Genomic DNA, 25,248 nt, shown 5'->3' with positions numbered 1-25,248 from the left:
CTCTCACAGCATCTCTAACTCTCTGACTATATATACAATAGTCTTGAAAAATTTGTTATAAGGGAGGTTGTAAGGTATAGAATTTGTGTTTTGCTTTGTAGCAACAATCTATTAACAATTAAAACAAACAGATGGGATTATTATATTGTAGATTCTCTGTAAATAACTCAAGGAATTGAGCCCCTGCCTGGTCTCCCACATGCAGGGAGAAGCTTCATGAGCAATGAAATAGTGTTGTAGATGTCTCTCTTTCTGTCTCTAATTCTTCTTCCCCTCTCAATTTCTTTTTGTACTATTTAACAAAAAAAGGAAGAAGAAGAAGATGATGATGAAGAAGGAAGAGGAGGAGGAGGAAAAAATAATGGTTTCCAGGGGAAAAAAAAAAGAATTCAAAGGCTACCAGTGAACAGAGAAATAACTAGGTCAAACCTAATAAAGCAGCCACATAGTTCTTCTCAAGGTCCAGGAAATTTGAGAGAACCATTTATAATAGCTTTTTATTTTGTGGTCTTTCAACTTAACTTTAAATTACAGCTCACAGTAACATGGAAACTAAAGCAGGACAGGGCTAGGTGGAGGGCAAGAAAGAAAGTTAAGAATAACAGCAACCATATTCTTGTGATATATACTACTACCCCTTTTTGATAATATGGAAAGCCAAGATATAGTTTGAAAAAATTATGATTTAAAGAATATTTGTGGTGGTCTGGGAGGTGGTGCAGTGGTAAAGGTTTGGACTCTCAAGCATGCGGTCGCGAGTTCGATCTCCGGCGGCACATGTGCCAGAGTGATGTCTGATTCTTTCTCTCTCCTCCTATCTTTCTCATAAATAAATAAAATCTTTTAAAAAGAGAATATTTTGGAGGTTAGGTGGTGGTTCACCTGGTTGAGCGCATGTATTACAATGCCCAAGGACCCAGGTTCGAGCTCCTAGTCCCCACCTGCAGGGGGAAAGCTTTGCGAGTGGTGAAGCAGTGCTGCAGGTGTCTCTGTTTCTCTCCCTCTCTATCACCTCCTCCCTTCTTGATTTCTGGCTGTCTCTATCCAATAAATAAAGATTAAAAAATTTTAAAAATAAGAATATTTCTCAAAATGTGTTTTATCTTATAGATTTATTATTTATTTTTTAACTTAAATGATTTATGCATTAAATGAGGAGGGGGGGAGCAGAGGAGGACACATCACTCTGGCACAGGTGTTGCTGGGGATCGAATTCAGGACCTCTTTTTTTTTTTTTTTTTTTTAGTTTTATCACTCTGGTTTATTTACAGTTCAGCTTCTTGCTCAGAGAACCAAAGGGCCAGCTAATGCCTGGAGAGGGCAGTGGTGTCTTGAGACTTCCAGAGTTAGGTGTCTGTCAGACTCCTCAGCCCAACTCACATTTTCTGTCCTGTGCCCCCGACAAAAGAGGGGGAGGTATCTCTGTGGGGCCTGGGGTGTGGTGGTGAATACAGGGCCACTTAGTGTGTGGGTGGGGGGCAAGGTCTGTTCTTCACAGCAGGAAGTGGAAGAGATCACATGAAGTTCTTTATTACAGATCTACAAGAAAGGAGAGAATTATATATTATTCTCGCTTGTTTGGGTTTCTTTTGCTTTTTTGCAAAACAGCAGCAGGAAAGAAAATTGCAGGAGGGAGGTGGGCCAGACCCCAGGGTTCAGATACTAAGGAGCCTAGGAGTTGGGGACTGAGCTATTCCTGCCGAGCCAGCTGTACCTAAGGGGACTGGAGGCTCTCCCAGCATCTGTGACTGTGCCCGGCCTCAGAGGGAGCAGGCAGTGGGTGGGGAGAGGGCTGATCCCACAGAAGCAGCACTGAGTCTCTGGCGGCTGCCCTGGCAGCCAGCAGAGGTGGAAGCACTCGAGGTTCCTGTGCTTGGAGGCCTGATCTCCAAAGCCTGGGCCCACAGGGGTCAGCCAGGAATGGGAAGGCGTGGGGGGCTGAGTTCTACCAGGGCCCCTCCCAGGCAAGGGCACTCAGGACTCTTCCCTGCTCGTCAGTCAATCGACTTCTTCAGGAAGGCCTCCAGCTGGTCCTCATCCTTGATGCCCACAAACTTGTCTACCATGTCCCCATTCTTCATGGCCAGAATCGTGGGCACAGCCGACACCTCGTACTCTATGGCGAGGTCTGTGTGGTCGTCGATGTCCACCTTGGCCATTACTACCTTTCCTTGCTGCTTGACCACCATCTTCTCTAACCTCGGGCCCAGGATCTTGCAGGGGCCACACCACTGTGCGTGGAAATCCACAACCACTGGTGTCTCACTATTGACAACTCGGTCTTGAAAGTCAGGTCCATCCTGGATGTTAAAAGTTGTGTGTGTGGGGGGGTCGGGTGGTGGCACACGTGGCGTGAAGCCCAAGGACCGGCGTAAAGATCCGGGTTCGAGCCCCTGGCTCCCCACCTGCAGGGGAATCACTTCACAGGCGGTGAAGCGGGTCTGCAGGTGTCTGTCTTTCTTTACCCCTCTCTGTCTTCCCCTCCTCTCTCCATTTCTCTCTGTCCTGTCCAATAACAATCACATCAACAACAACAACAATAATAACCACAACAACGATGAAACAACAAGGGCAACAAAATGGGAAAAAATGGCCTCCTGGAGCAGTGGATTCGTGGTGCAGACACCAAGCCCCAGCTATAATCCTGGAGGCAAAAAAAAAAAAAAAAAAGTTGTTGTGGAGGGAGTTGGGCGGTAACGCCACGGGTTAAGCGCACGTGGCGTAGTGAAGCTCAAGGACCGGCATAAGGATCCCCGTTCACCTGGCTCCCCACCTGCAGGGGAGTCGCTTCACAGGCGGTGAAGCAGGTCTGCAGGTGTCTATCTTTCTCTCCCCCTCTCTGTCTTTCCCTCCTCTCTCCATTTCTCTCTGTCCTATCCAACAACGACGACATCAGTAACTACAACAATAAAAAACAAGGGCAACAAAAAAAGGAATTAAAAAAAAAAGTTGTTGTGGAGAATATTGACCGCACTTGGCTGGGTATGACTGCCAGGCCACTAGGACTGTGCCGTGGGGCCAGCAGGGGCCGGGAGCAGAGTGGTGCCAACTCATCCTGAGGGGGCTTCCAGGAGATGGAAGCCAGGAACCTTCTCAGGAGAAGTTGCTGAGCCATCTCCCCATAGCGCCAACCAGTGGTGCACGGCTGGCCCTAGGACCTCATGATTTTAAGATCAATATTCTAGCCACTACGCCACCCTCTTGTTTCCCTATATTTAATTTTTATGGCATATTATATGTTCCTCCTTTGTTGTTACAACTGATTACAGACTTAGTGGTTTTAAATAACACAAGCCTGTTCAGCTTTTACATGTTAGAAATCCAACAGGATGTTACTGGGCTAACATTAGTATGGCAGCAGCACTGTCTTCCTCCTTGAAGATTCTCTGAAGAAAACACTGTCCTTCTTTTGCTTCAAGAGGCTATCTGCTTACCCTAGCATGGCTTTCTTCCACTATCTTTAAACAACAGCACATTGCTCTCCTCTTGACTCTTTTGCCTGCTGCAGTTTTCTTTTATTTTTTTCCAATTAATTAATTAATTAATTAATTTATTCATTCCTTTTTATTGCCTTTGTTGTTTTATTGTTGTAGTTATTGTTGTTATTGTCATCGTTGTTGGATAGGACAGAAAGAAATGGAGAGAGGAGGGGAAGACAGAGAGGGTGAAAGATAGACACCAGCAGACCTGCTTCACAGATTGTGAAGCGACTCCCCTGCAGGTGGGGAGCCAGGAGCTTGAACTGGGAGCTTGAACCAGGATCCTTATGCTGGTCCTTGTGCTTTGCACCACGTGCACTTAACCCTGCTGCAGTTTTCACACTTTAAAGACCCTTTGGATTATTTTTGGACTCTCGAGATCATCTGGGATAATCTCTCTGTCTTAAAATCTGCTGACTAGCAAGTATAATTTCATCTGTTACCTTAGCTGTCCATTGCCAGGTAAGGTAACATTCATAGGCTCCAAGGTTAAGAGCCTCTTAATGATGTTTTGGACAATGATAGGCTGTATGCACGATGGTGGTTCTGGTAGCCTATGCTAGATAGCTTAAGTGTGTAGTAGGCTAGAAGATCTAGGTTTGTGGGCTGGAGAGATGCAGGACATATGCTTTCCATGTGCATGGCCCAGGTTTGAGCCCCAATACCACCTGGGTGGTGCTATCATACCAGGGGAAACTCTAGTAGTATATTCTCTCTCCCTCTCTCTCTCTCTCTCTCTCTCTCTCCCCTTTCTCTCACTATCTGAATGAAAAAGAAGCCCAGGATCAGTGAAATGATGCTATATGAGGTCTTGGCTCTGGAAAATAAAAAGATCTAGGTTTGTGTAACTGTACTTTATAATGTTCTCCCAATGATGACATCACCTAGTATTGCATTTCCCAGAGTGCCTCCCCACCATTAAGTGATATATGACTATATTTGCCTGCATCTCATGTTATTATCTAGGCATTCAACTTGGCCTAAAGAAATAGAACTACAGAAAGTAAAAGTCAAGTATTAAAGCACTAGGTATGCATTCCCTTTCCAGCATTTCGATGATCTATGCATTTCTGACATTTCAGGAGGTTACATTATGGCAGAGGTTCTTCACCTCTGAACCAGATGAGCATTTCTACCCTGATGCATTTACAGAATAAGGTAAATGCCTTTTCTCTCATTACATTTGATAGAAAAAAAGAGTTAGCTCTAATGAGAAGCCCTGAAGAAACTCTTACATATACAGATGCTGAGGCCTTCTGCAGAGAAGTGTGAAGAGTACTAGATTGGGAGCTGGGCGGGTAATAATCCTGGAGGCAAAAAAAAAAAAAAAAAAAGGAGAAGAAGAAGAGTACTAGATTAAGAGACATTTCAGCAGGCTGGGGAGACAGGATCATGGTTATGCCAAAGACTCATGCTTGAGTCTCTGAGGTCCCAGGTTCAGCCCCTGGCACCACTAGAAGCTAGAGCTGAATGGTGTTCTGTTAAATAAAAAATCCATTTGGTGTATTGCACCAAAGTAAAAGACTCTGGGGTGGGTGGGGGTGAGAATACAGGTCCAAAAAGGATGACAGAGGACCTAGTGGGGGTTGTATTGTTATGTGGAAAACTGAGAAATGTTATACACGTACAAACTATTGTATTTACTGTTGAATGTAAACCATTAACCCCCCAATAAAGAAATTAAAAATAATTAAAAAATCCATTAGGGAAAGCTTCTTCTGCCCCCTGCTTCTCCTAATTTTTTCCCCTTGGGACTCTGAAGAAACTAGTAGAATGAACAATGCTGTCATGGACTTATTTCTTATACTGAGTTCTTCATATTAGGTTGAGTATTAAATAGAAAAGTGGGTGTTGGGTGGTAAGGCAGCGAGTTAAGCACATGTGGCTCAAAGTGCAAGGACCAGCATGAGGACCCCAGTTCGAGCCCCCGGCTCCCACCTGCAGGGGAGTCACTTCACAAGTGGTGAAGCAGGTCTGCAGGTGTCTATCTTTCTCTCCCCCTCTCTGTCTTCCCCTCCTCTTTCCATTTCTCTGTTTCCTACCCAACAATGACAACATCAACAACAACAATAATAACTACAACAACAATAAAACAACAAGGGCAACAAAAGGGAAAATAAATAAAAAAATAAAAAAAGAAAGGAAAGCAATTAGAAAAATGTCATTGTGTAGTCACAGAAAAATACTTGTGTGGATTGAATAAAAGAAAGAATTCCCGGAGTCGGGCGGTAGTGCAGCGGGTTAAGCACACATGGCAGGAAGCACAAGGACCGGCATAAGAATACTGGCTCAAGGTCCCAGCTTCCCACCTGTAGGGGAGTCGCTTCACAGGCGGTGAAGCAGGTCTGCAGGTGTCTATCTTTCTCTCCCCCTGTCTGTCTTTCTCTCCTCTCTCCATTTTTCTCTGTCCTATCTAACAATGGCGACATCAATAACAACAACAATAGTAACTATAATAACAATAAAAAAGAAAAACAAGGGCAACAAAAGGGAAAATAAATAAATATAAAAAATAAAAAAGAATAAAAAAGAATTCCTTGCCTGAATTCTGCCTAGACAGACTCTGTTAATCATTTGCTTTTTAAAAAATTTTATTAGTGATTTAATAATGATTAACAAGATTGTACGATAACAGGTTTACAATTTCACACAGTTCCTTGCATCAGAGTGCTGTATTCCATGCCCTCCATTGGAAAATTCCCTATTCTTTATCCTTCTGGGAGTATGGACCAAACTTATTTATTTATTTATTTATTTATTTATTCCCTTTTGTTGCCCTCGTTGTTTTATTGTAGTTACTATTGCTATTGTTATTGACATCATTGTTGTTGGATAGAACAGAGAGAAATGGAGAGAGTAAGGGAAGACAGGAAGGGGAAGAGAAAGATAGACACCTGCAGACCTGCTTCACCACCTGTGAAGTGATTCCCCTGTAGGTGGGGAGCCAGGGGCTCGAACTGGGATCCTTATGCTGGTCCTTGTGCTTTGCGCCACCTGCGCTTAACCCGCTGTGCTACCACCCGGCTCCTGGACCAAATCTTTTTATGGTGTGCAGAAGGTGGAAGGTCTGATTTTGTAATTGCTTCTCCCCTGAGCATGGACATTGACAGGTCAATCCATACCCCCAGCCTGTTTCTGTCTTTCCTTAGTGAGATAGAGCTCTGGGTGGGTGGGAGGGTGAGGTTCCAGGACACCTTGGTGAGGTTATCTGCTCAGGGAAGTCAGGATGGCATCATGGTAGTGTCTACAACTTGGTGGCTGAAATGTGGTAAGATATAAAGCAGGACATTTGACTTTTTAAATTTAAAAAATATTACAACTCAATTCATTCATTCATTCATTCATTGCTGGGTCTTCACTGCTCCATGCAGACTTTTTCCAATATGAAGAGAGAGGTAGAGAGAGAGAGAGAGAGAGAGAAAGAGTTTTCTGGTAGGTGGTACAATGGATAAAATACTTAAGCATGAGGTCCAGAATTCTATCCCTGGCAGCACATGTACTACCCTAACTTCTTCATGAATAAATAAATAAAATTGTGAGAGAGAGAAGAAAGAAAGAGAGAGAGAGAGAGAGAAACCATAGCACTGAAGATTCCTTCAATGTTTTGGGGATTGGACTCAAACCTGGCTTGTGCACAAGGTAAAGCATTACCATAAACCCAGCTGAGCAGAAACAAAGAAAGAAATCAGAAAGAAAGCAAACAAGAAACCCCACAATGTTTCAGAATATGTTATATATACAGAGGAGTAGAGAAACAAATTTGAGGGAGTAGAGGGGCAAAGTCATGGCAGAACAGGTGGAAGTGAATCCCATTCCCTGCCAAATGGCTTATTAATAATCACAAGGAAACCCCACTAGCTCACCAGCTGGGGCTGCCTGAGAGACAAAGCTTCTGCCCATCTCAAAGCTGGTGATAGTTTTGGGTGGTGATATATGTTTATTGATAGAAGTACAAGTAAATAGATATTTAACAGTATATTAGAGATCTTATGAATCATGCAAATGTGACAAAACCCATTCCTATTACAGCTTACTATGCCTGTAATGCTGGTAAGGGGTAGCTCCCCACCTAGTGACAAGCCTGTTTATAGATTCGATTTCAGAAATGGAACTGGGTCACTGAGGACTGCCTGCATTTAAATGATTTTCAGCCCCTTTATTAACTATAACTTGACAACCTTAAAAAATGCTGTGTCCGACTTTCCAAAAGAATACCAACATGCTCTGCATTTTTTAAAATACTTATTTATTTATGTATTTATTCCCTTTTGTTGCCCTTGTTGTTTTATTGTTGTAGTTATTATTGATGTCGTTGTTGTTGGATAGGACAGAGAGAAATGGAGAGGGGAGGGGAAGACAGAGAGGGGGAGAGAAAGATAGACATCTGCAGTCCTGCTTCACCACCTGTGAAGTGACTCCCCTGCAGGTGGGGAGCCGGGGGCTCGGGAATCCTTAAGCCGGTCCTTGCATTTGGCGCCACGTGTGCTTAACCCTCTGAGCTACCGCCTGACTCCCTTTGCTCTGCATTTTTAAAGTTTTCTAGAGATGAAGAGCAGTGGGTGATTAAGATTGTTAGTCAGTCCATGGCAATAAGTGATAGTTTTCTGTGTATAAATATGTTGAGTCAGAGGCTTTGGATTCTACATTGATACATATTCTCTGCCCTCAAAGAGCTTGAATCTCTGGAGACAAATACATTAGCAATTGTGATGCAGTGTAGAGCTGGGTTTTGACACAGAAGATATATAAAACCATTCTGGGATTTATAAGAGGAAACAGTGTGTTCTGGGAATGAACCTGAGAAATTTTTATGGAGCGTTTTATTTGAGAATCGACAGAGTCACCTGGAAGAAGTGGGGAGAGGAGCTGAATTGCAGTAGCAAATGTGCAAAGCAGGAGAGAGCCAGGCCTGTGCACAGAACTGGGAATGGTGAGAGAGGGAAGTAGAAGAGGAGATTGTGTGATAAATATGTCAAGTGAATAAATATTGACCCTTTAGGCTAAGCGCCATAGTTTACACCAGCAGCCACAGGTAAACCCAATAAGAGAAACGGAAACATTCAGACCATTAAGGCAACTCTCTCCAGTTGACTGACTTGTTGGAATCCATGGATGGTGCCCCTGGAGACTCTTAAATTTATGCTAGAGATCTGAAGGGATGTTAGAATTCCAAAAGAGCATATGGGGTCTGCAGCCAGAGGAATGAGGTCTGTAGCTCTGACCTGGATCCTTATATTAAGATCGTTAAAGTCATTGAGCATCTGGGTTGCTTCTACATTCAGGCTATTAACAATTGTGCTGCTTTGAACATAGGTGCATATAGATCTCTTTGGATGGGTGTATTTGCTTGAAGAAGTCATACTAAGTGCAATAAACCAAAATGAGAAGGGTAAATTCTGGATAATCTCATTCATAGATGGAATTTGATAAATGAGAATAAAAAGGGAAAGCATATAATAAAATTTGGATTAGGTTTGTATTGCACCAACGCAGGGGACTCTGGAGAGGAGAGGGTGGGGAGGTGGCTGGAGGGGTTTGGGGGTCCTAGTACATGATAATGGAAGTTGGGGGTGAAAGTATTTTACAGACATCTATCACAAGAAGATATATGTATTTTAGGAGCCTGAAAAGTGCCCCCACAGAGACCCGGTTGCATCACAGAGGCATCCCAGGCACACAGATGAGGGACTTTAGACATAAGGTTGCGGTCTTGGTTTCACAATGCCTTTCTGTGATTCCTAGATTTTTCTCCCTAGGCCTTCCTCCAATTTCTAGTTCCTTTTCCATTTCTCGTTATGTGGGAAAAACTTTTAGCTAGTGATTTTTTCTTTGATTCTTTTTATATCTTGCTTATTTTTTTAAAAAGAGAGATGGAGGGAGTCGGGCAGTAGTGCAGCGGGTTAAGTACATGTGGCACACAGTGCAAGGACGGGCACAACAATCCTAGTTCGAGCCCCCGGCTCCCCACCTGCAGGGGGGTCACTTCACAGGTGGTCTGCAGGTGTCTGTCTTTTTCTATTCCTGTATGTCTTCCCTTCCTCTCGCCATTTCTCTCTGTCCTATCCAACAATAATAACTATAACAATAAAAAAACAAGGGCAACAAAAGCGAAAATAAGTATAAAAAATTAAAAATAAGAGAGAGATGGAGACTAGAGTATTGCTCTGGCATGTGTGATACTGGGGGAATCAGACTTGGGGCCTCATGATTGAGAGTCCAATGCTTTCCTTACTAAGCTCTCTTCTAGGCCTCTCCATTCCTTCTTTTTCCTCCTCATCCTTCTTTTCCTCTCTTCTCTTTCACTCCCTTCTTCCTTTCTCTCCCCTTTTCTCTTCTTTCTCCCTCCTTCACCCTCTCCCTCCCTCTCCACCTTACTGTACTCTGTGACATCCATAAAATGCTGAAATCCCCCAATGGTGCTTTTTTTCTTTCCTTTCTCCCTCCCTCCCTCCCTCCCTCCCTCCCTCCCTCCCTCCCTCCCTTCTTTCCTTCCTTCCTTCCTTCCTTCCTTCCTTCCTTCCTTCCTTCCATTGTCCCTCCCTTTTCTCCTTTCTCCCTTTCTTCTAGAACACTGTACAGTTCTGGCTTATGGTGGTGTGGGCAATTGAGCTGGGACTGCAGAAGCTCAGGTATGAAAGCCTTTTGAATAATCATTATGCTATATCCCTGTCCCCCAATGGTGATTTCTTTGAAGACATTCTCCTTTTCAAATGGTGCAGACCCTTTTTCCTTATCCATCTATTTGTCAATGGACATTTTGGTTACTGCCATCCATGAATAGATTCCTGGACCCAATTCCAATGTGAGTTTGTCCTTATCACTCTCTATGTCATAGAGTGTTCCCCCCACCCAATGACTAACAAACAGTGCTCAGACACCTGCCAGGTCTTTAGGAAGTCCGTTCTATTCTCACAGTATTGCCTGAAGGGAGTATAACATTCCACAGGCTAAGGACTTAGTTCCACAAACTTCCTGCCTCTTTTAAGCACTTTTAAAAAAACTTTATTAATTTTTATTTTTTCTCTTTTGTTGCCCTTGTTTATCATTGTTGTTGCTATTGCTGTCGTTGTTGGATAGGACAGAGAAATTGAAAGAAGAGGGGAAGACAGAGGGGGAGAGAAAGACACCTGCAGACCTGCATCACTGCCTGTGAAACGACCCCCCTGCAGGTGGGGAGCTGGGGGCTTGAAATCTATCATCTCAGATATGAGAATAGCTGTCTGCCCGTTTTTGTGGGCCATTGGCTTGTATAATAGTTTTCCATCCTTTCACTTTGAGTCTGTGTTTGTCTTGTTGAGTTAGGTGGGTTTCCTATAGACAGCATATTGTTGGATTATGTTTTCTTATCCATCTTCCTACTCTGTGCCTTTTAACAGGTGAATTCAGGCCATTGACATTTTTTGACATCAAAGATTGAAGATACTTCAATGACATTATTGTAGATTTCTAGAGTGTTCTGATATGTGGCATATTTATGGTGGTCTGATTGTTTATAGGAGACCTTTCAGAATTTCTTTCAGGGCAGGCTTGGTGATAGTTGATTCTTTCAACTGTTGCTTGTCTGAGAAGGTTTTCATGCCTCTATCTGGTCTGAATGACTATCTAGTCTATCAGGATACAGTAGTCTAGGTTGAAAGCCTTTCTCATTGAGCACTTGATAGATATCTTGCCATTCTCTTCTGGCTTGTAGTGTTTGTGTGGAGAAGTCTGCTGTTAATCTTATGGGTTTTCCTCTGTAGGTGACTCTTTGTTTTTCTCTTGCAGCCTTCAGGATCCTTTCTTTATCCTTATTCCTTTCCATTTCCATCATAAATATGATGTGTCTTGGTGTCTTTAAGTCTGGATTAATTCTGTTTGGGACCCTCTGGGCTTCTTGAACCTTTATGTCTTTGATGTTGTCTAGACTAGAGACATTTTCAGCTATTATGTCCTGAAGAATGCTTTCTTCCCCTCCCTCTCTTTCTTCCTCTGGTAAGCCAATAATGTATATATTATTTCTTTTGAAGTCATCCCATAGGTCTCTGTTGTTGTTTTCAGTATCTCTTAATTTTTTTTGAGATCTCTTACTTCTTTTTTAGTTGTCTCTAATTCATCCTCAATCTTGCTAATTCTGTCTTCAGCCTCGTTTATTCTATTCTTTCTCCCCCCTACTGTTTTCTGGAGTTCAACTATTTTGTTACCCTGTTCTGATACTGTTTTAGCTTGTTCAGCTGGTTGTACTCTTAGCTCAGCTATTTCAGCTTTCAGCTCTCTAATAACCTTGAGATAATTAGTGTTTTCTTCCAGAGTCTCATTTGTTGTTTCTGCATTTCTGATGACAATTCTTTCAAACTCTTTACTCACTCCTGTGACTATTTCTTTAACTAGTGCTTGGATGTTGACCTCATTATTTTGTGCTTCAACCTTTGGGGGGGCTTTTAGCTGGACTCTTGTTCCTGGTTCATTTCTCCAGTGTTTCTTCTTGTTGGTTTAACCATTCTGTATAGTATGCTATGAGGTCCCTCTCTCAGTACTTTTCAAATTACTGATCAAATTGCCTGGATTGACTTGAATCTAAGTAAGGTAATTAAAGGGTTCACAGTGGTGGAAGTTAACAGTTGTTTCAATATTATTTTAATCCCTGAGTTTGAGCTCAGTGGCTTAAAAGCCTCTTTTGTTCTTTTTCTTCTCTGTAGGCTATGGGAGCCTAAGGGCTTTTAAACTATAAGTAGGCTTCTTAGCTTAATCACTGACTCCTAACCAAGAGATAATGTAGGGTGAGGCAGAGATAATCCAGTGGCTAAGCAAAGAGACTCTCATAGCCCCACTGCTAGGCCACTGAGGTATAGATCTTCTCCTGAGTTTCCTGGTTAGTTCTCTGTCCCCTGGTGTCAGCACAGGACCTGCCCCCTGCTGCTGCAGCTTCTGAGGGCGGTAGCAATGGAGACTCACAGTTGCATTTGGTGAGTCTTAGGGGAGTCCTCTCCTTCCTTCAGCCGTCTTTTTGTTGGTGAAACAGACTGGAGGTGGTGTCTCAACTGGTAAATTGCCAGGCTGTTAGCAGCCACTTAATCTCTCCCTAGGTTCCTCTCTGTCCAGGAGCCACATGTGTTTGCACTCACTGGTGATTTGGTGGGTCCCTGAAGTTGTTCTAGTCCTGTCTTGTTGCAGACCCAGATGATCTTCTTTGTTATTCCTAGTTGACCTGGCAGGGGAGAGGAGAGAAACACAGCTGCTGCTGCTCCATAGCCCTGCCTCTGGATGTCGAGCTGGGAGCTTGAATGGGGATGCTGATGCCTGTTCGTGCACTTTTCCTCCATGTGTGCTTAAGCTGCTGCACCACCAGGCTGTTAACTTTATTTTTTCCTTTTGCTACCAGGGTTGTTACTGGGACTCAGTGCCTGCATGGCTATTCCACTGTTCTTAGAGGCCATTTTCTCCTTTTTATTCTCCCCCCCCCCCAGTTTTTACTAGTGATTTAATAATAATTTACAAGAGTATAAGATTACAATACTTCTATTTTTTAATAGAGGTGATAGATAGAGAAAAAAGAGGGTGGAAAGAGACAGAAGGAAAGACATTTGATGCACTGTTCCATTGCTCATGAAACCTCTTCCTTTGCAGGTGGGGACTAGGGGTTTGAACCTAGGTCCTTGTGCATGGTAATGTGTGCCACAGCCTGGCTCTTACTAGTCCTTTTGACAAACTGACTAAAAAGCCAAGGTTCTCAGATCCCTTCCTCCTCGGGCTTGGCTTATTTTCTTTTTAAAAATACTATTTTCTGGGCAGGGGTTGATAGTATAATGATTATAATGGTTGATAGTATAATGGTTAAAGAGACTCTCATGCCTAAGGCTCTAAAGTCTCAAGTTCAGTCCCTTGCATAACCATAAGCCAGAGCTGAGCTTAGTGCTCAGTGCTTTATTTATTACCTCAGTGCTCAGGTAATAAATAAATAAATAATAAAATAAAATGAAAACTTGTTGGTATGCTTTTAAAAACCTCTTCTGTTTCATTTGGTTTAATCCTCCCTGATTAACACTATTCTATTTACATAACCACTTCATTCTATTTACATAACTGCTGTTAACAAGCACCACCCTCCCTCCAGGGCATTGGTGGTTCAGTGATAGAATTCTTGCCTGCTCCGCCCCCTCTCCTTGTCATACCCTGATTTTCATCAGTCACTTTTCTCTCCACCCTCTCTGCATCGCATCCTGTTCCCACCCTACTGGGCTAGTATATTTATAAGGACAAGATTGTTTGTAGTTTTTAGTTTAGCTTAGCTTGGTATAGATTGCACTGCATCCTGCATGAATAAAGAGATACTGCGTACAGCTCAACCATGAGTCCCTGGTCGTCTGTTACCCACCTGTGAAGCCAGCCCAGATAAAACAACAAAAATTAAAATATATTATTTTATATAAACAATTTGATAATGTTTTTTACAAATTATAAGACTATAGTTTCATACTGCACCCTCCACCAGATTTGGTTTCTTGGATGGCTCTCAGTCATCTATTTTATTTAGTGATCTGAAGTTCTGTCCAAATGTCTAAATTTCCCTAGTTTTCTCCCACTTTGCTTTTGATGTTTGATAACAAATGAAAGAATATGATTTTGTAATCTATGAGATATGAAACTATAGTATCTGTGTTTCTGTATCAAAGGTTTATTGGTACATAGCTATCTTCATTTATTATATATATTAATTTTACATTCTGTATCTTATTAATTAATCAATCAATCAATCAATCAATTAGTTGATTTTTTTAGTTGCCACCAAGGTTATCACTGAGGCTCGGTGTCTGCAAGATTAATTCATCACTCCAGGTGGCCATTTTTTTTTCTCTTTATTTTCTTGATAGAGGAATTGAGAAGTAACAGGGAAGAAAAGAGAGAGAAAAAAAGAGACACCTGCAGCTCTGCTTCACCAGTTGTGAAACTTTCTTCCTTCAGGTGGAACTAGGGAGTCTTGAACCTGGATCCTTGTGCATGGTAACATGTATTTTACTAGATGTGTCCACTGCCTAGCCTTTATTTTACTTACTAATATTATGTATAATCCAATGGCAAAGGAGTAGGGGTGAAGCAAACTGAAGGATCCATATAGCTCACATATTTTCTATGACTTTTAATAAAAACAGGTAAATCTAGGTCTGTAAAATCATGTTTATAAAAATTACGGTGACTTTATTTTAGTTTGCTTTTTTTAAATTTTTTTTTTTACCCAAATAATTGTTTTTATTGCCACCACGATTATCACTGGGCTTAGTGCTGGCATTACAAATCCATTGCTCCCAGCAGCCTAAATTTTTTTTTTAATATTTATTTATTTTCCCTTTTGTTGCCCTTGTTGTTTAACATTGTTGTGGTTATTGATGACGTAGTTGTTGGATAGGACAGAGAGAAATGGAGAGAGGAGGGGAAGACAGAGAGGGGGAGAGAAAGATAGACACCTGCAGACCTGCTTCACCGCCTGTGAAGCGACTTCCCTGCAGGTGGGGAGCCAGGGGCTGGAACCGGGATCCTTAACACCGGTCCTTGCACTTTGTGCTACCTGCGCTTAGCCCGCTGCGCCACCACCTGATTCCCTTTAGTTTGCTTTTTGACACCACTGTGTATGTTGTCTTCAAGTCTGTTATCTCCAATGGTAAAAGACAAACAAACAAACAAATGAACTCAAACATGCCAGATTCTGTCACATATAAGTTTATATACCAATTTAGTAAAAGTTTCATCTTGTGAAAAACTAACTTTATTTCAGATTATCCACTAATATCCTTCACCCTGTGTCCTTCTCTCCTTTTATTCCCCACTCTTCTATCTTTTCACATTTTGCTGTATGTAGATTTAGCATCCTCTTGGCTTGTGACTTATTAACCTGTGAAAGTGTCCCCAAGGATGGTTTCTGTAGTTCCTTAACTTCGAGGCTATGGTTAAAAAATTTCTTTTATCTCTGCAGTTAGAGATGTCATAAAGAAGCAGTGTCCTGGGGCCCAGGTGGTAGTGCAGAGAGGTAAGTGCACCTGGTGCAAAGTGCATGGACCAGCTCAAGGGTCCCATTTCGAGCCCCTGGCCCCTCACCTGCAGGGGGATGGCTCCACGAGTGGTGAAGCAGGTCTGCAGGTGTCTTTCTCTCCCCATCTCTGTCTTCCCCTCCTCTCTCTATTTGTCCCTGCCATATCCAGAAGCAAAAACAACAATAACAACAACAACAAGGGCGACAACAATGGTAACAAAATGGGAAAAGCGGCCTCCAAGAACAGTGAACTTGTAGTGCAGGCACCAAGCCCCGGCGATAACCCTGGAGGCAAATAAACAAATATAAAAACATAAATAAAAATAAAACTTAAAAGAAGCTGTGTCCTGAGTTCATTATGAGTACTAAACATCCAAGTTTACAATGAAGTCATTTCCATGAAATTCCAATCAGCTAATTATTTTCAATTACCATTTTTCCCAGACCCTGGAAAGAATGAACATACTGATCTCAAACAAATCCACTGTTTATCTAGACAACAATCAGGGTTTATTGGGAAACAAAACAACACATGAGAGAGCAAGTTGGATAGTGTGTGTATGGTAGAATTTTTATTGTTGAATGCTTGTGGTTATGCGTTCATATGCTTTTTTATAATTTATTTAAGAAAGGAGACATTAACAAAACTGTAGGATAGGAGGGGTACAACTCCACACAGTTCCCACCACCCGATCTCCATATCCCATCCCCTCCCCCTGATAACTTTCCTGTTCTCTATCCTTCTGGGAGTATGGACCCAGGGTCATTGTGGGCTGCAGAAGGTAGAAGGTCTGCCTTCTGTAATTGCTTCCCCACTGGCATTGACTGGTCGATCCATACTCCCAATCTGCCTCTCTCTTTCCCTAGTAGGGTGGGTCTCTAGGGAAGTGGGGCTCCAGGACACATTGGTGGGGTCGTCAGTCCAGGGAAGTCTGGTCGGCATCATGCTGGCATCTGGAACCATGTGGTTGAAAAGAGAGTTAACATACAAAGCCAAAATTGTGGAATAATCATGGACCTAAAGGCTGGAAGAGTGCAGATGAAGTGTTGGGGGGTACTCACTGCAGACTCTTGTGTACTTCTGCTTTCAGGTATATATTTTCCCCTGGTTTATGGACACATGTGAACATATGCTCTGCTCTGTCTCAGGGGACCTGGTCTATATCTAGGTTTGAGGACTTTATTGGGGAGTGGACCACCTGGAATGGAATTAGAGAATATTATGAAAGGAAAGGTCTCACTCGAGTAATGAAGCTGAAGGGTTGTTATTGCACACCTGAAGTCTCTGGACACAGTATGAAGTGAAGCATGCTGGGGTGGCACTCCTTGCATTGATTAGGTTGCTATCAGCTGATGCAATATTATTTGATATGAATTGAGAGAAGCATGCAGGAAAGTGGGCTCCACCCTAAGGTCCCAGGACTGGGGGAAATATGGAAATGTGAGGTTCCTGCTGTCTTAGGGTTCAAGAAGACAATGGATAGTTATTGTTATCATCACATTATTTGGTACTTGGGTTAACTTTGAAAAGTCCTTTTGTTAGGGTTTGCTGTATAATACCCAGCATCTTGTATATAGCTGTGCCACCAGTTGCTTCTGTTTTACCTGGTCTAGCCTTTTGTGAGAATTGGCATATCAAAGGCTCGGCCTTTGTATTAAAAAGACTCAGTCTGTGTTTTATTTATTTATTTATTAAATTTTTTATTTAAGAAAGGATTAATGAACAAAAACATAAGGTAGGAGGGGTACAACTCCACACAATTCCCACCACCCAATCTCCATAACCCACCCCCTCCCATGATAGCTTTCCCATTCTCTAGCCCTCTGGGAGCATGGACCCAGGGTCGTTGAGGGTTGCAGAAGGTAGAAGGTCTGGCTTCTGTAATTGCTTCCCCGCTGAACATGGGTGTTGACTGGTCGGTCCATACTCCCAGTCTGCCTCTCTCTTTCCCTAGTAGGGTGTGTCTCTGGGGAAGCTGAGCTCCAGGACACATTGATGGGGTCTTCAATCCAGGGAAGCCTGGCCAGCATCCTGGTGGCATCTGAACCTGGTGATTGAAACCATGATTGCTCAACAATTTGTTTGGCTTTGTATGTTAACTCTCTTTTTAGTCCAGGTGTCATCAGCCCCTCACCACAGGGCTTTTACTTTGGTGCCCTACTTACAATTTGGTCAGGTCCTGCTTTTAGTTTCCCTTTCAGATCTTCTTAGTCAGCTTCTGTTGATGAGTGGGATCATTACATACTCATCTTTATCTTTCTGACTTAGCTCACTTAACATAATTCCTTCTAGCTTGTGTCCAAGATGGGTCAGAGAAGGTGGGTTCATTGTTCTTGATAGCTGCATAGTATTCCATTGTGTATATGTACCACAGCTTTCACAGCCACTCATCTTTTGTTGGGCACCTGGGTTGTTTCCAGGTTTTAGCTTTTATGAATTGTGCTGCTATGAACATAGGAGTACACACCTCTTCTTGGTTTGGTGTTATGAAGTCCTTGGGGTATAACCCCAGGAGAGGAATTACTGGATCATATGGAAGGTCCATGTCTAGCCTTCTGAGAGTTTTCCAGACTGCTCTCCACAGAGGCTGTACCAATTTACATTCCCACCAGCAATGTAAAAGGGTTCCTCTGTCCCCACATCCTCTCCAGCATTTGTTGCTGCTGTCCTTTTTGATGTATGCCATTCTTACAGGAGTGAGGTGGTATCTTAGTGTTGTCTTAATTTGCATTTCTCTGACAATCAGTGACCTAGAGCAGTTTTTCATATGTTTGTTAGCCTTTTGGATCTCCTCTGTGGTGAATGTTTTGTTCATTTCCTCTGCCCATTTTTGGATGGGGTCATTTGCTTTTTTGCGGCTAAGTTTGCTGAGCTCTTTATATATTTTGGTGATTAGTTTCTTGTCTGATGTCTGGCATGTGAAGATCTTCTCCCATTCTGTGAGGGGTCTCTCTGTTTGTTTAATAGTTTCTTTGGATGTGCAGAAGCTTTTCAATTTGATGTAGTCCCATTGGTTTGTTTCTGCTTTAGTCTTCCTTGCAATTGGGTTTGATTCATCAAAGATGTCCTTGAGGTGTATGTGGGAAAGTGTTTTACCAATGTTTTCCTCTAAGTATTTGATTGTTTCTGGTCTGACATCTAGGTCTTTGATCCATTTGGAGTTGATTTTTGTTTCTGGTGACATAACGTGGTTTAATTTCATTCTTCTGCATGTTTCAACCCAGTTTTCCCAGCACCATTTATTGAAGAGAGCCTCCTTTTTCCATTTAATCCTTTGGGCCCCCTTATCAAAGATTAGATGCCCATAGGTGTTGGGATTTACTTCTGGGCTTTCAATTCTGTTCCACTGGTCTGCGTGCCTATTTTTGTTCCAGTACCATGCTGTTTGGATGATAATGGCTTTATAATATTGTTTAAGGTCTGGGAGTGTGATGCCTCCATTTCTGTTTCTTTTCCTTAAGATGGTTTTGGCAATTATAGGTGTTTTCAGGTTCCAGATAAATGATTGTAGTGTTTGTTCTATTCTCTTAAAGAAGCTTGGTGGAACTTTGATGGGTATTGCATTAAATTTGTATATGGCTCTGGGGAGAATATTCATTTTGATGATATTTATTCTTCCAATCCATAAACATGGGCTGTCTTTCCATTTCTTGGTATCATTTTCTATCTCCTTGAGTAGTGACTCATAGTTTTCAGTATACAAGTCTTTCACTTCTTTGGTCAACTTTATTCCTAGGTATTTTATTGATTTTGCTGAAACAGTAAATGGGAGTGATTTCTGGATGTCTTCTTCTTCAGATTTAGTGTTTGCATAAGGAAATGCCACTGATTTTTGTACATTGATTTTGTAGCCTGATACCTTGCTATATTGCCTAATAACTTCCAGTAATTTTCTACTGGATTCTTTAGGTCTTTCTATGTATACTATCATATCATCTGCAAATAGTGAGAGCTTGACTTCTTCCCTTCCAATCTTTATTCCTTTGATTTCTTTCTCTTGCCTGATTGCTATGGCAAGAACTTCCAATACTATGTTGAAGAGTAACGGTGACAGTGGACAGCCCTGTCTAGTCCCCGATCTGAGGGGGAATGCTTTCAGCTTCTGTCCATTGAGTATGATGTTGGCTGTAGGTTTGCTATATATAGACTCCACTATCTTGAGGAATTTCCCATCTATTCCCATTTTTTGTAGAGTTTTGAGCATGAATGGGTGTTGGATTTTGTCAAAGGCTTTCTCTGCATCTATTGAGATAATCATGTAGTTTTTGTCTTTGCTTTTATTGATGTGGTGAATGACATTGATTGACTTACGGATGTTGAACCAGCCTTGCATTCCTGGGATGAATCCCACTTGGTCATGATGAACAATCTTTTTGATGTGTTGCTGTATCCGGTTGGCCAAGATCTTGTTTAATATTTTGGCATCTATGTTCATCAGAGATATTGGTCTGTAGTTTTCCTTTTTTGTTCTGTCCCTATCAGCTTTTGGTATCAGGGTGATGTTGGCTTAACAAAAGGTGGAAGGGAGTATTCCTGTTTCTTCAATCTTATGGAATAGCTTAAGAAGTATGGGTATTAACTGTTTCCTGAAAGTTTTGTAGAATTCGTTTGTGAAGCCATCTGGTCCAGGACTTTTGTTGTTGGGGAGATTCTTATTAACGGTTTCAATTTCTTTGTCTGTGATTGGTGCATTTAGATTTTGTAGTTCTTCTTGGTTCAGTTTTGGAAGTGCATAGGTTTCTAGGAATAGTTCCATTTCTTCCAGATTCTCTAGCTTGGTGGCATATAGTTCTTTATAGAAGTTTCGCAGGATTCTCTGGATTTCTGTGGTGTCAGTTGTGATATCTCCTGCATCGTTTACAATTCTATTAATTTGAGTCTTCTCTCTTTTTTGTTTGGTGAGTCTGGCTAGGGGTTTGTCAATTTTGTTTAATCTTTCAAAGAACCAACATTTGGCTTCATTGATCTTTTGTATGGTTCTTTTATTTTCGATGTTGTTTATTTCTGCTCTAACTTTAGTGATTTCTGTCCTTCTGGTTGCTTTAGGGTTCCTTTGTTCCACTTCCTCTAAGTCCTTGAGGTGTGCAGTAAGGTCGTTCATTTGGGCTTCTTCTTGGTGTTTAATATGTGATTGTATGGCTATAAGTTTCCCTCTCAGTACTGCTTTAGCTGTGTCCCAAATATTTTGATAGGTTGTGTCTTCATTTTCATTAGTTTCCAGGAACATTTGAATTTTCTGTTTGAGTGAGTCTCTGACCCAGTGGTTCTTAAGGAGCATGTTGTTTAGTTTCCAAATTCTATGTCTTTTAATAATTTTCCTTTTTTTGTTAAATGTTAGTTTTACTCCACTGTGGTCTGAGAAGATACTTGGGATGATTTCAATGCTCTTGAATTTATTGATGCTGTCTTTGTGGCCTAACATGTGGTCTATACTTGAGTATGTGTTATGTGGATTTGAAAAGAAGGTGTATTCCAGTTTTTTGGGGTGGAGGAGTCTGAAAATGTCCAAGAGTCTGTCAATCTCTTCATTCAATTCTCTTGTATCTTTGTTGGTTCTCTGCTTTGTTGATCTGTCTAAGTGTGAGAGTGGGGTATTGAACTCTCCCACTATTATTGTATTACTATTGATGTATTTTTGAAATTCTTTCAGTAGATGCTTAATGTATTTAGATGGTCCCTCGTTGGGTGCATAGATGTTAATAATTGTTAAGTCTTCTTGGCTGATTGATCCTCTAATCATTATGTAATGTCCTTGCCTATCTTTTATTACTTTATTTAATTTGAAACCTATCGTGTCTGAGATGAGAATGGCTGTTCCTGCCCTTTTTTGTGGACCGTTAGCCTGTATGATAGTTTTCCATCCTTTCATTTAAGTCTGTGTTTATCTTGTTGTGACAGATGGGATTCTTCCAAGCAGCATATGTTTGGGTTATGTTTTCTGATCCATCCCCCCACCCTGTGCCTTTTGATGGGTGAATTTAAGCCATTGACATTTATTGATATTATGGATTTAATGTATTGTAGTGCCATTGTTCTAAAAATCAATTTGTTTACTCTGATATATTGCAAGTATTATAGTGATGTTCTTGTTTATAAGAGGTCTTTTAGTACCTCTTTCAGGGCCGGCTTGGTGATTGTTGCCTCCTTTAACTGTTGTTTGTCTAAGAAGGTTTTGATCCCTCCATCTAGCTTGAATGAAAGTCTAGCAGGATATATTATCCTTGGTTGAAACCCTTTTTCATTCAGGGCTAGATAGAAATCTTGCCACTCCCTTCTGGCTTTTAGAGTTTGAGTGGAGAAATCTGCAGATAATCTTATGGGTTTTCCCTTGTATGTGACTTTTTGTTTCTCTCTTGCAGCCTTTAGGATCCTTTCTTTATCCTTACTTCTTCTCATTGTGACTATGATGTGTCTTGGTGTCTTCAGGTCTGGGTTCATTCTGTTTGGTACTCTCTGGGCCTCTTGAACCTTGATATCCTTTCTGTTATTCAGGTCTGGGAAGTTTTCTTGTATTATTTCCTCTAGAATGCTTCCCCTTCCTCTCTTTCTTCCTCTGGCAGGCCAATTATATGAATGTTACTTCTTTTGAGATCATCCCATATGTCTCTGTTGTTGTTTTCAGTGTCTCTCAATCTCTTTTTAAGCTCTTTCACCTTTTTCTTAGTTTTCTCTAACTCATCCTCTGTCTGACTAATTCTGTTTTCTGCTTCTGTTAGTCTGCTTTCCCTTGCCTCAGCTTCTTTGTTCATTACAGCTATTTCAGCTTTCAGTTCTCTAATTGCCTCAAGATAATCAGTATTTTCCTTGGGGGTCTCAACTGTTGTTTCCCTAATACTGCCATTCCTTTCCTCCAATGTTGTTTTCATTTCTGTGATTAATAAGTTTATTATTGCTTGCATACTTTTCTTATCTATGGTTACTTCTGACTGATTTGTAGTTTCTTCTGGTCTCTTGTCTTCATTCATTGGGGTAGCAGTTTTATTTGTTTTTAATCTACCCATTTTTTTATTTATGTGCTTCTCTCTCTTTTTTTTTATGCTCCGTTGTTCCTCAGTTGTTGTGTCTTGAGTACAAGTAACACTGTACTAAATACCTTTATGACAATTGCACTCACCAACCTCCGGAATTACAGTAGCAACTGAAGTAAGTATTGAAGTAGTTTAATCGTTACCAGCTAGCCAAACAATTTCTCCAGTCCATGAAAAAATAATAACCAAATCCCAGTGAAGAAAGAGAAAAGAAAGAGAGGATAGCAAGAATAGACAGTTATGCAAATCTACTATCCAGTGTATATTCTAGGGATAACAAGAGGGGAAAGGGAACTAGAGCAGAGATACACACATAGAGAGTCCACTCTGAGTCAGATTTATTCCCCAAAGTAATTCACAAATTCAGAAAGGCAAAGAAGAAAGAAGAAGTGTATGACAAGATTAAAAACAAAAAAGAGAGAGAGAGATAAGAGAGAGAAAAGGGAGAAGATAAGAAGAAGAGTTGTAATTAAAGAGCAGTGCAAGGAACTTCCCAAATGTGTATCAGTGAATTAAAAAAAAAATCAACACCCTGTTTGGTGGTATGGGGTATCCTGCTAGGAGCTGGTCCCAGGGACTGCTTATGGGGGGGGGGCGGCGGGAAGGATGTATGCTTGAAAATTAAAAGGAAGAAAAAAGAATTTTTTTCCCTACTCTAATTCTTAACCCAAATTAAGTTATAGTCACCTCCTTGGTGTCTAAGGACACCTTATTGGCTAAAGGCCTGCTAAAGGCAGAAAATCCTATTGTCTCCAGGGGAGTGTGTTCGGAGCTCAACGGCTAGCAGCTTCTCCGTCCGCCATCTTCCGGGAAAACCCCCCCCCCCAGACTTTTTTAAAGGATTTCTCGAAAATGAAAACTAGCTCCAAGTCCTTTGATCCAATGAGAGCTATACTCAAGAAGTCTTTGGATCCACCCTCAGGGTCGCGGTGAACCCTGGAGACTCCCAAGAGAAAGCCCCCGAGCTAAAGTGCTCTCTCTGGGTCCTCTGCCCGCCGCGCTCTGCAACCGGCGGAGGAGCCGCCTTCCCGGGCGGAGGACAATGCCCGGCGCACTCGCCTTGCCCGGCGCCGCCTGGGAAGTCTGGAGCCCCGCTAGTCCGTGTCACCTTTACTCTAATTCTTAACCCAAATTAAATTATAATCACCTCTTTGGTGTCACCCCTTATTGACTGGCCTGCTAAAGGCAGAAAATCCTACCGTTTCTAGAAGATGTGATTAGAGAACACGCTGTTAGCAGTTTCTCAGTCCGCCATCTTCCCCCCCGCACTCCCTGATCATACTTTCTAGTTCCTGTTCATTAACCATCTTGTCTCAACTTAGGTCATGCCACGCTCCAATTACCAACTTACAGGTGCTACCAAGATTCCAACCCTGTCTTCTCTGGGCAGATGATCTCAACAATGTGTCTTGGACCCTCGAATCTCCAGAGCTCTGGCCCACTGTGGAAAGATAGAAACAGGCTGGTGGTATGGATCAACCTGTCAACGCCCATGCTCAGCGGAGAAGCAGCTGCAGAACTCCTACCTTCTGCTCCCCATAAACAACCTTGATCCATACTCCCAGTAGGGGAGAAGTGATAGGATAAAGATTAGAGGACTCTGCACTCCAGCTCCATCAGCACCCAGAGAGAGAGAGAAGGAAAAGGAGAAGGATATATGGAGGTAGTTATGATGTCATGAATGGCTTAGAGGGAAAGAGAGGATTGAATTAGAAAAAATAAGGGGTAACTATGTATAAATGTGAACACATAGTTGTAGAGAGGATGGATGGCCCATGTCTACAACTTTAGGGGAACTGTGGTGGATTTCAGTGGGGAGAGTGAAGATTCAGAACTCTGGTGGTGGGAATGGTGTGGACTCAAACCCCTGTCAACATGTAGTTCTGTAATATAAACATATAAAAAAATAAAATAAAAAAAGAGTCTGAAGTGATGTTTGGAGGGAAAAAAGGACATCATCATTGTTATTTTGTTGCTTTGACATGATTCTAAAATCTCCCTGTTTATATATACAAATATCCAAATGTCAGTAAATAGATGTCTCTCTCTATATATATATAGATATATGATTCTATTTTATGAGTGGTCTTATCATCCACACCAGTGAAATTATCTCTGCATTTTGTTTTTGAAAATGCTTCATTTACTTATTAATGAGAAGAGGAGAGAGCACGAACCAGAACATCCACACATGTAATGCCAGAGATTGAGCTTGGCACCTCATTCTTGAAAATCCAATACTTTACCCATTATGCTACCTCTTGGGCTGCTTTATCATCTTAATATTTTTTCCAGTCACTTGATTAGAGGATGAATGGTTTAAGAGTACATGAATACAATTTCTCATCTCCCTGCAGTAGGGATCTGCAAAGCACTTTCACCCCTGTCTTGGGTCCTTTTTCACTATCATGTACCAGGGCCCTAAGGCTCCCTCCACTCCCTCCCTGCCTCCCCCCCCCCAAGTTCTTTGCTCTGGTACACTATGAATGGTCAAGAAAATTGTGGCATATATTCAGGATGGAATATTACCCAACTAAGTCGTCTTTTTAAAAAATATATTTATTTATTTATTTATCCCCTTTTGTTGCTCTTGTTGTTTTGTTGTTGTAGTTGTTATTGCTGTTGTTATTGATGTTGTCATTGTTGGATAGGACAGAGAGAAATGGAGAGAGGAAGGGAAGACAGAGGGGGAGAGAAAGATAGACACCTACAGACCTGCTTCACCACCTGTGAAGCGAC

At 41.7% G+C, this 25,248-nt stretch overlaps 1 protein-coding gene and 2 long non-coding RNA genes across 3 annotated transcripts in view; 2 read left to right on the top strand and 1 right to left on the bottom strand.

Moving 5' to 3' along the window:
* Positions 1-25,248, top strand: part of LOC132540493 (uncharacterized) — a 1,042,170-nt gene that overhangs the window by 313,115 nt on the left and 703,807 nt on the right. The window lies entirely within an intron of this gene.
* LOC132540492 (uncharacterized) overlaps positions 1-25,248 on the top strand; it is a 313,599-nt gene that overhangs the window by 5,192 nt on the left and 283,159 nt on the right. The window contains exon 2 of the long non-coding RNA XR_009551699.1: positions 4,562-4,637. This is a non-coding gene — a long non-coding RNA (uncharacterized LOC132540492). The remainder of the gene's footprint in view (positions 1-4,561; positions 4,638-25,248) is intronic.
* On the bottom strand, positions 1,869-2,318 carry LOC103122407 (thioredoxin, mitochondrial; the record flags this gene model as incomplete). The annotated part of the gene is made up of 1 exon (XM_007533001.3): positions 1,869-2,318. A coding segment is annotated over one exon (324 nt), but the record flags the coding sequence as incomplete, so codon positions are not given.

This window comes from Erinaceus europaeus, chromosome 1, assembly GCF_950295315.1.
Source record: "Erinaceus europaeus chromosome 1, mEriEur2.1, whole genome shotgun sequence".
NCBI lineage: Eukaryota > Metazoa > Chordata > Mammalia > Eulipotyphla > Erinaceidae > Erinaceus > Erinaceus europaeus.
Note: the sequence above shows the minus strand (reverse complement) of the source record. Positions and strands in the feature narration are given on the sequence as shown.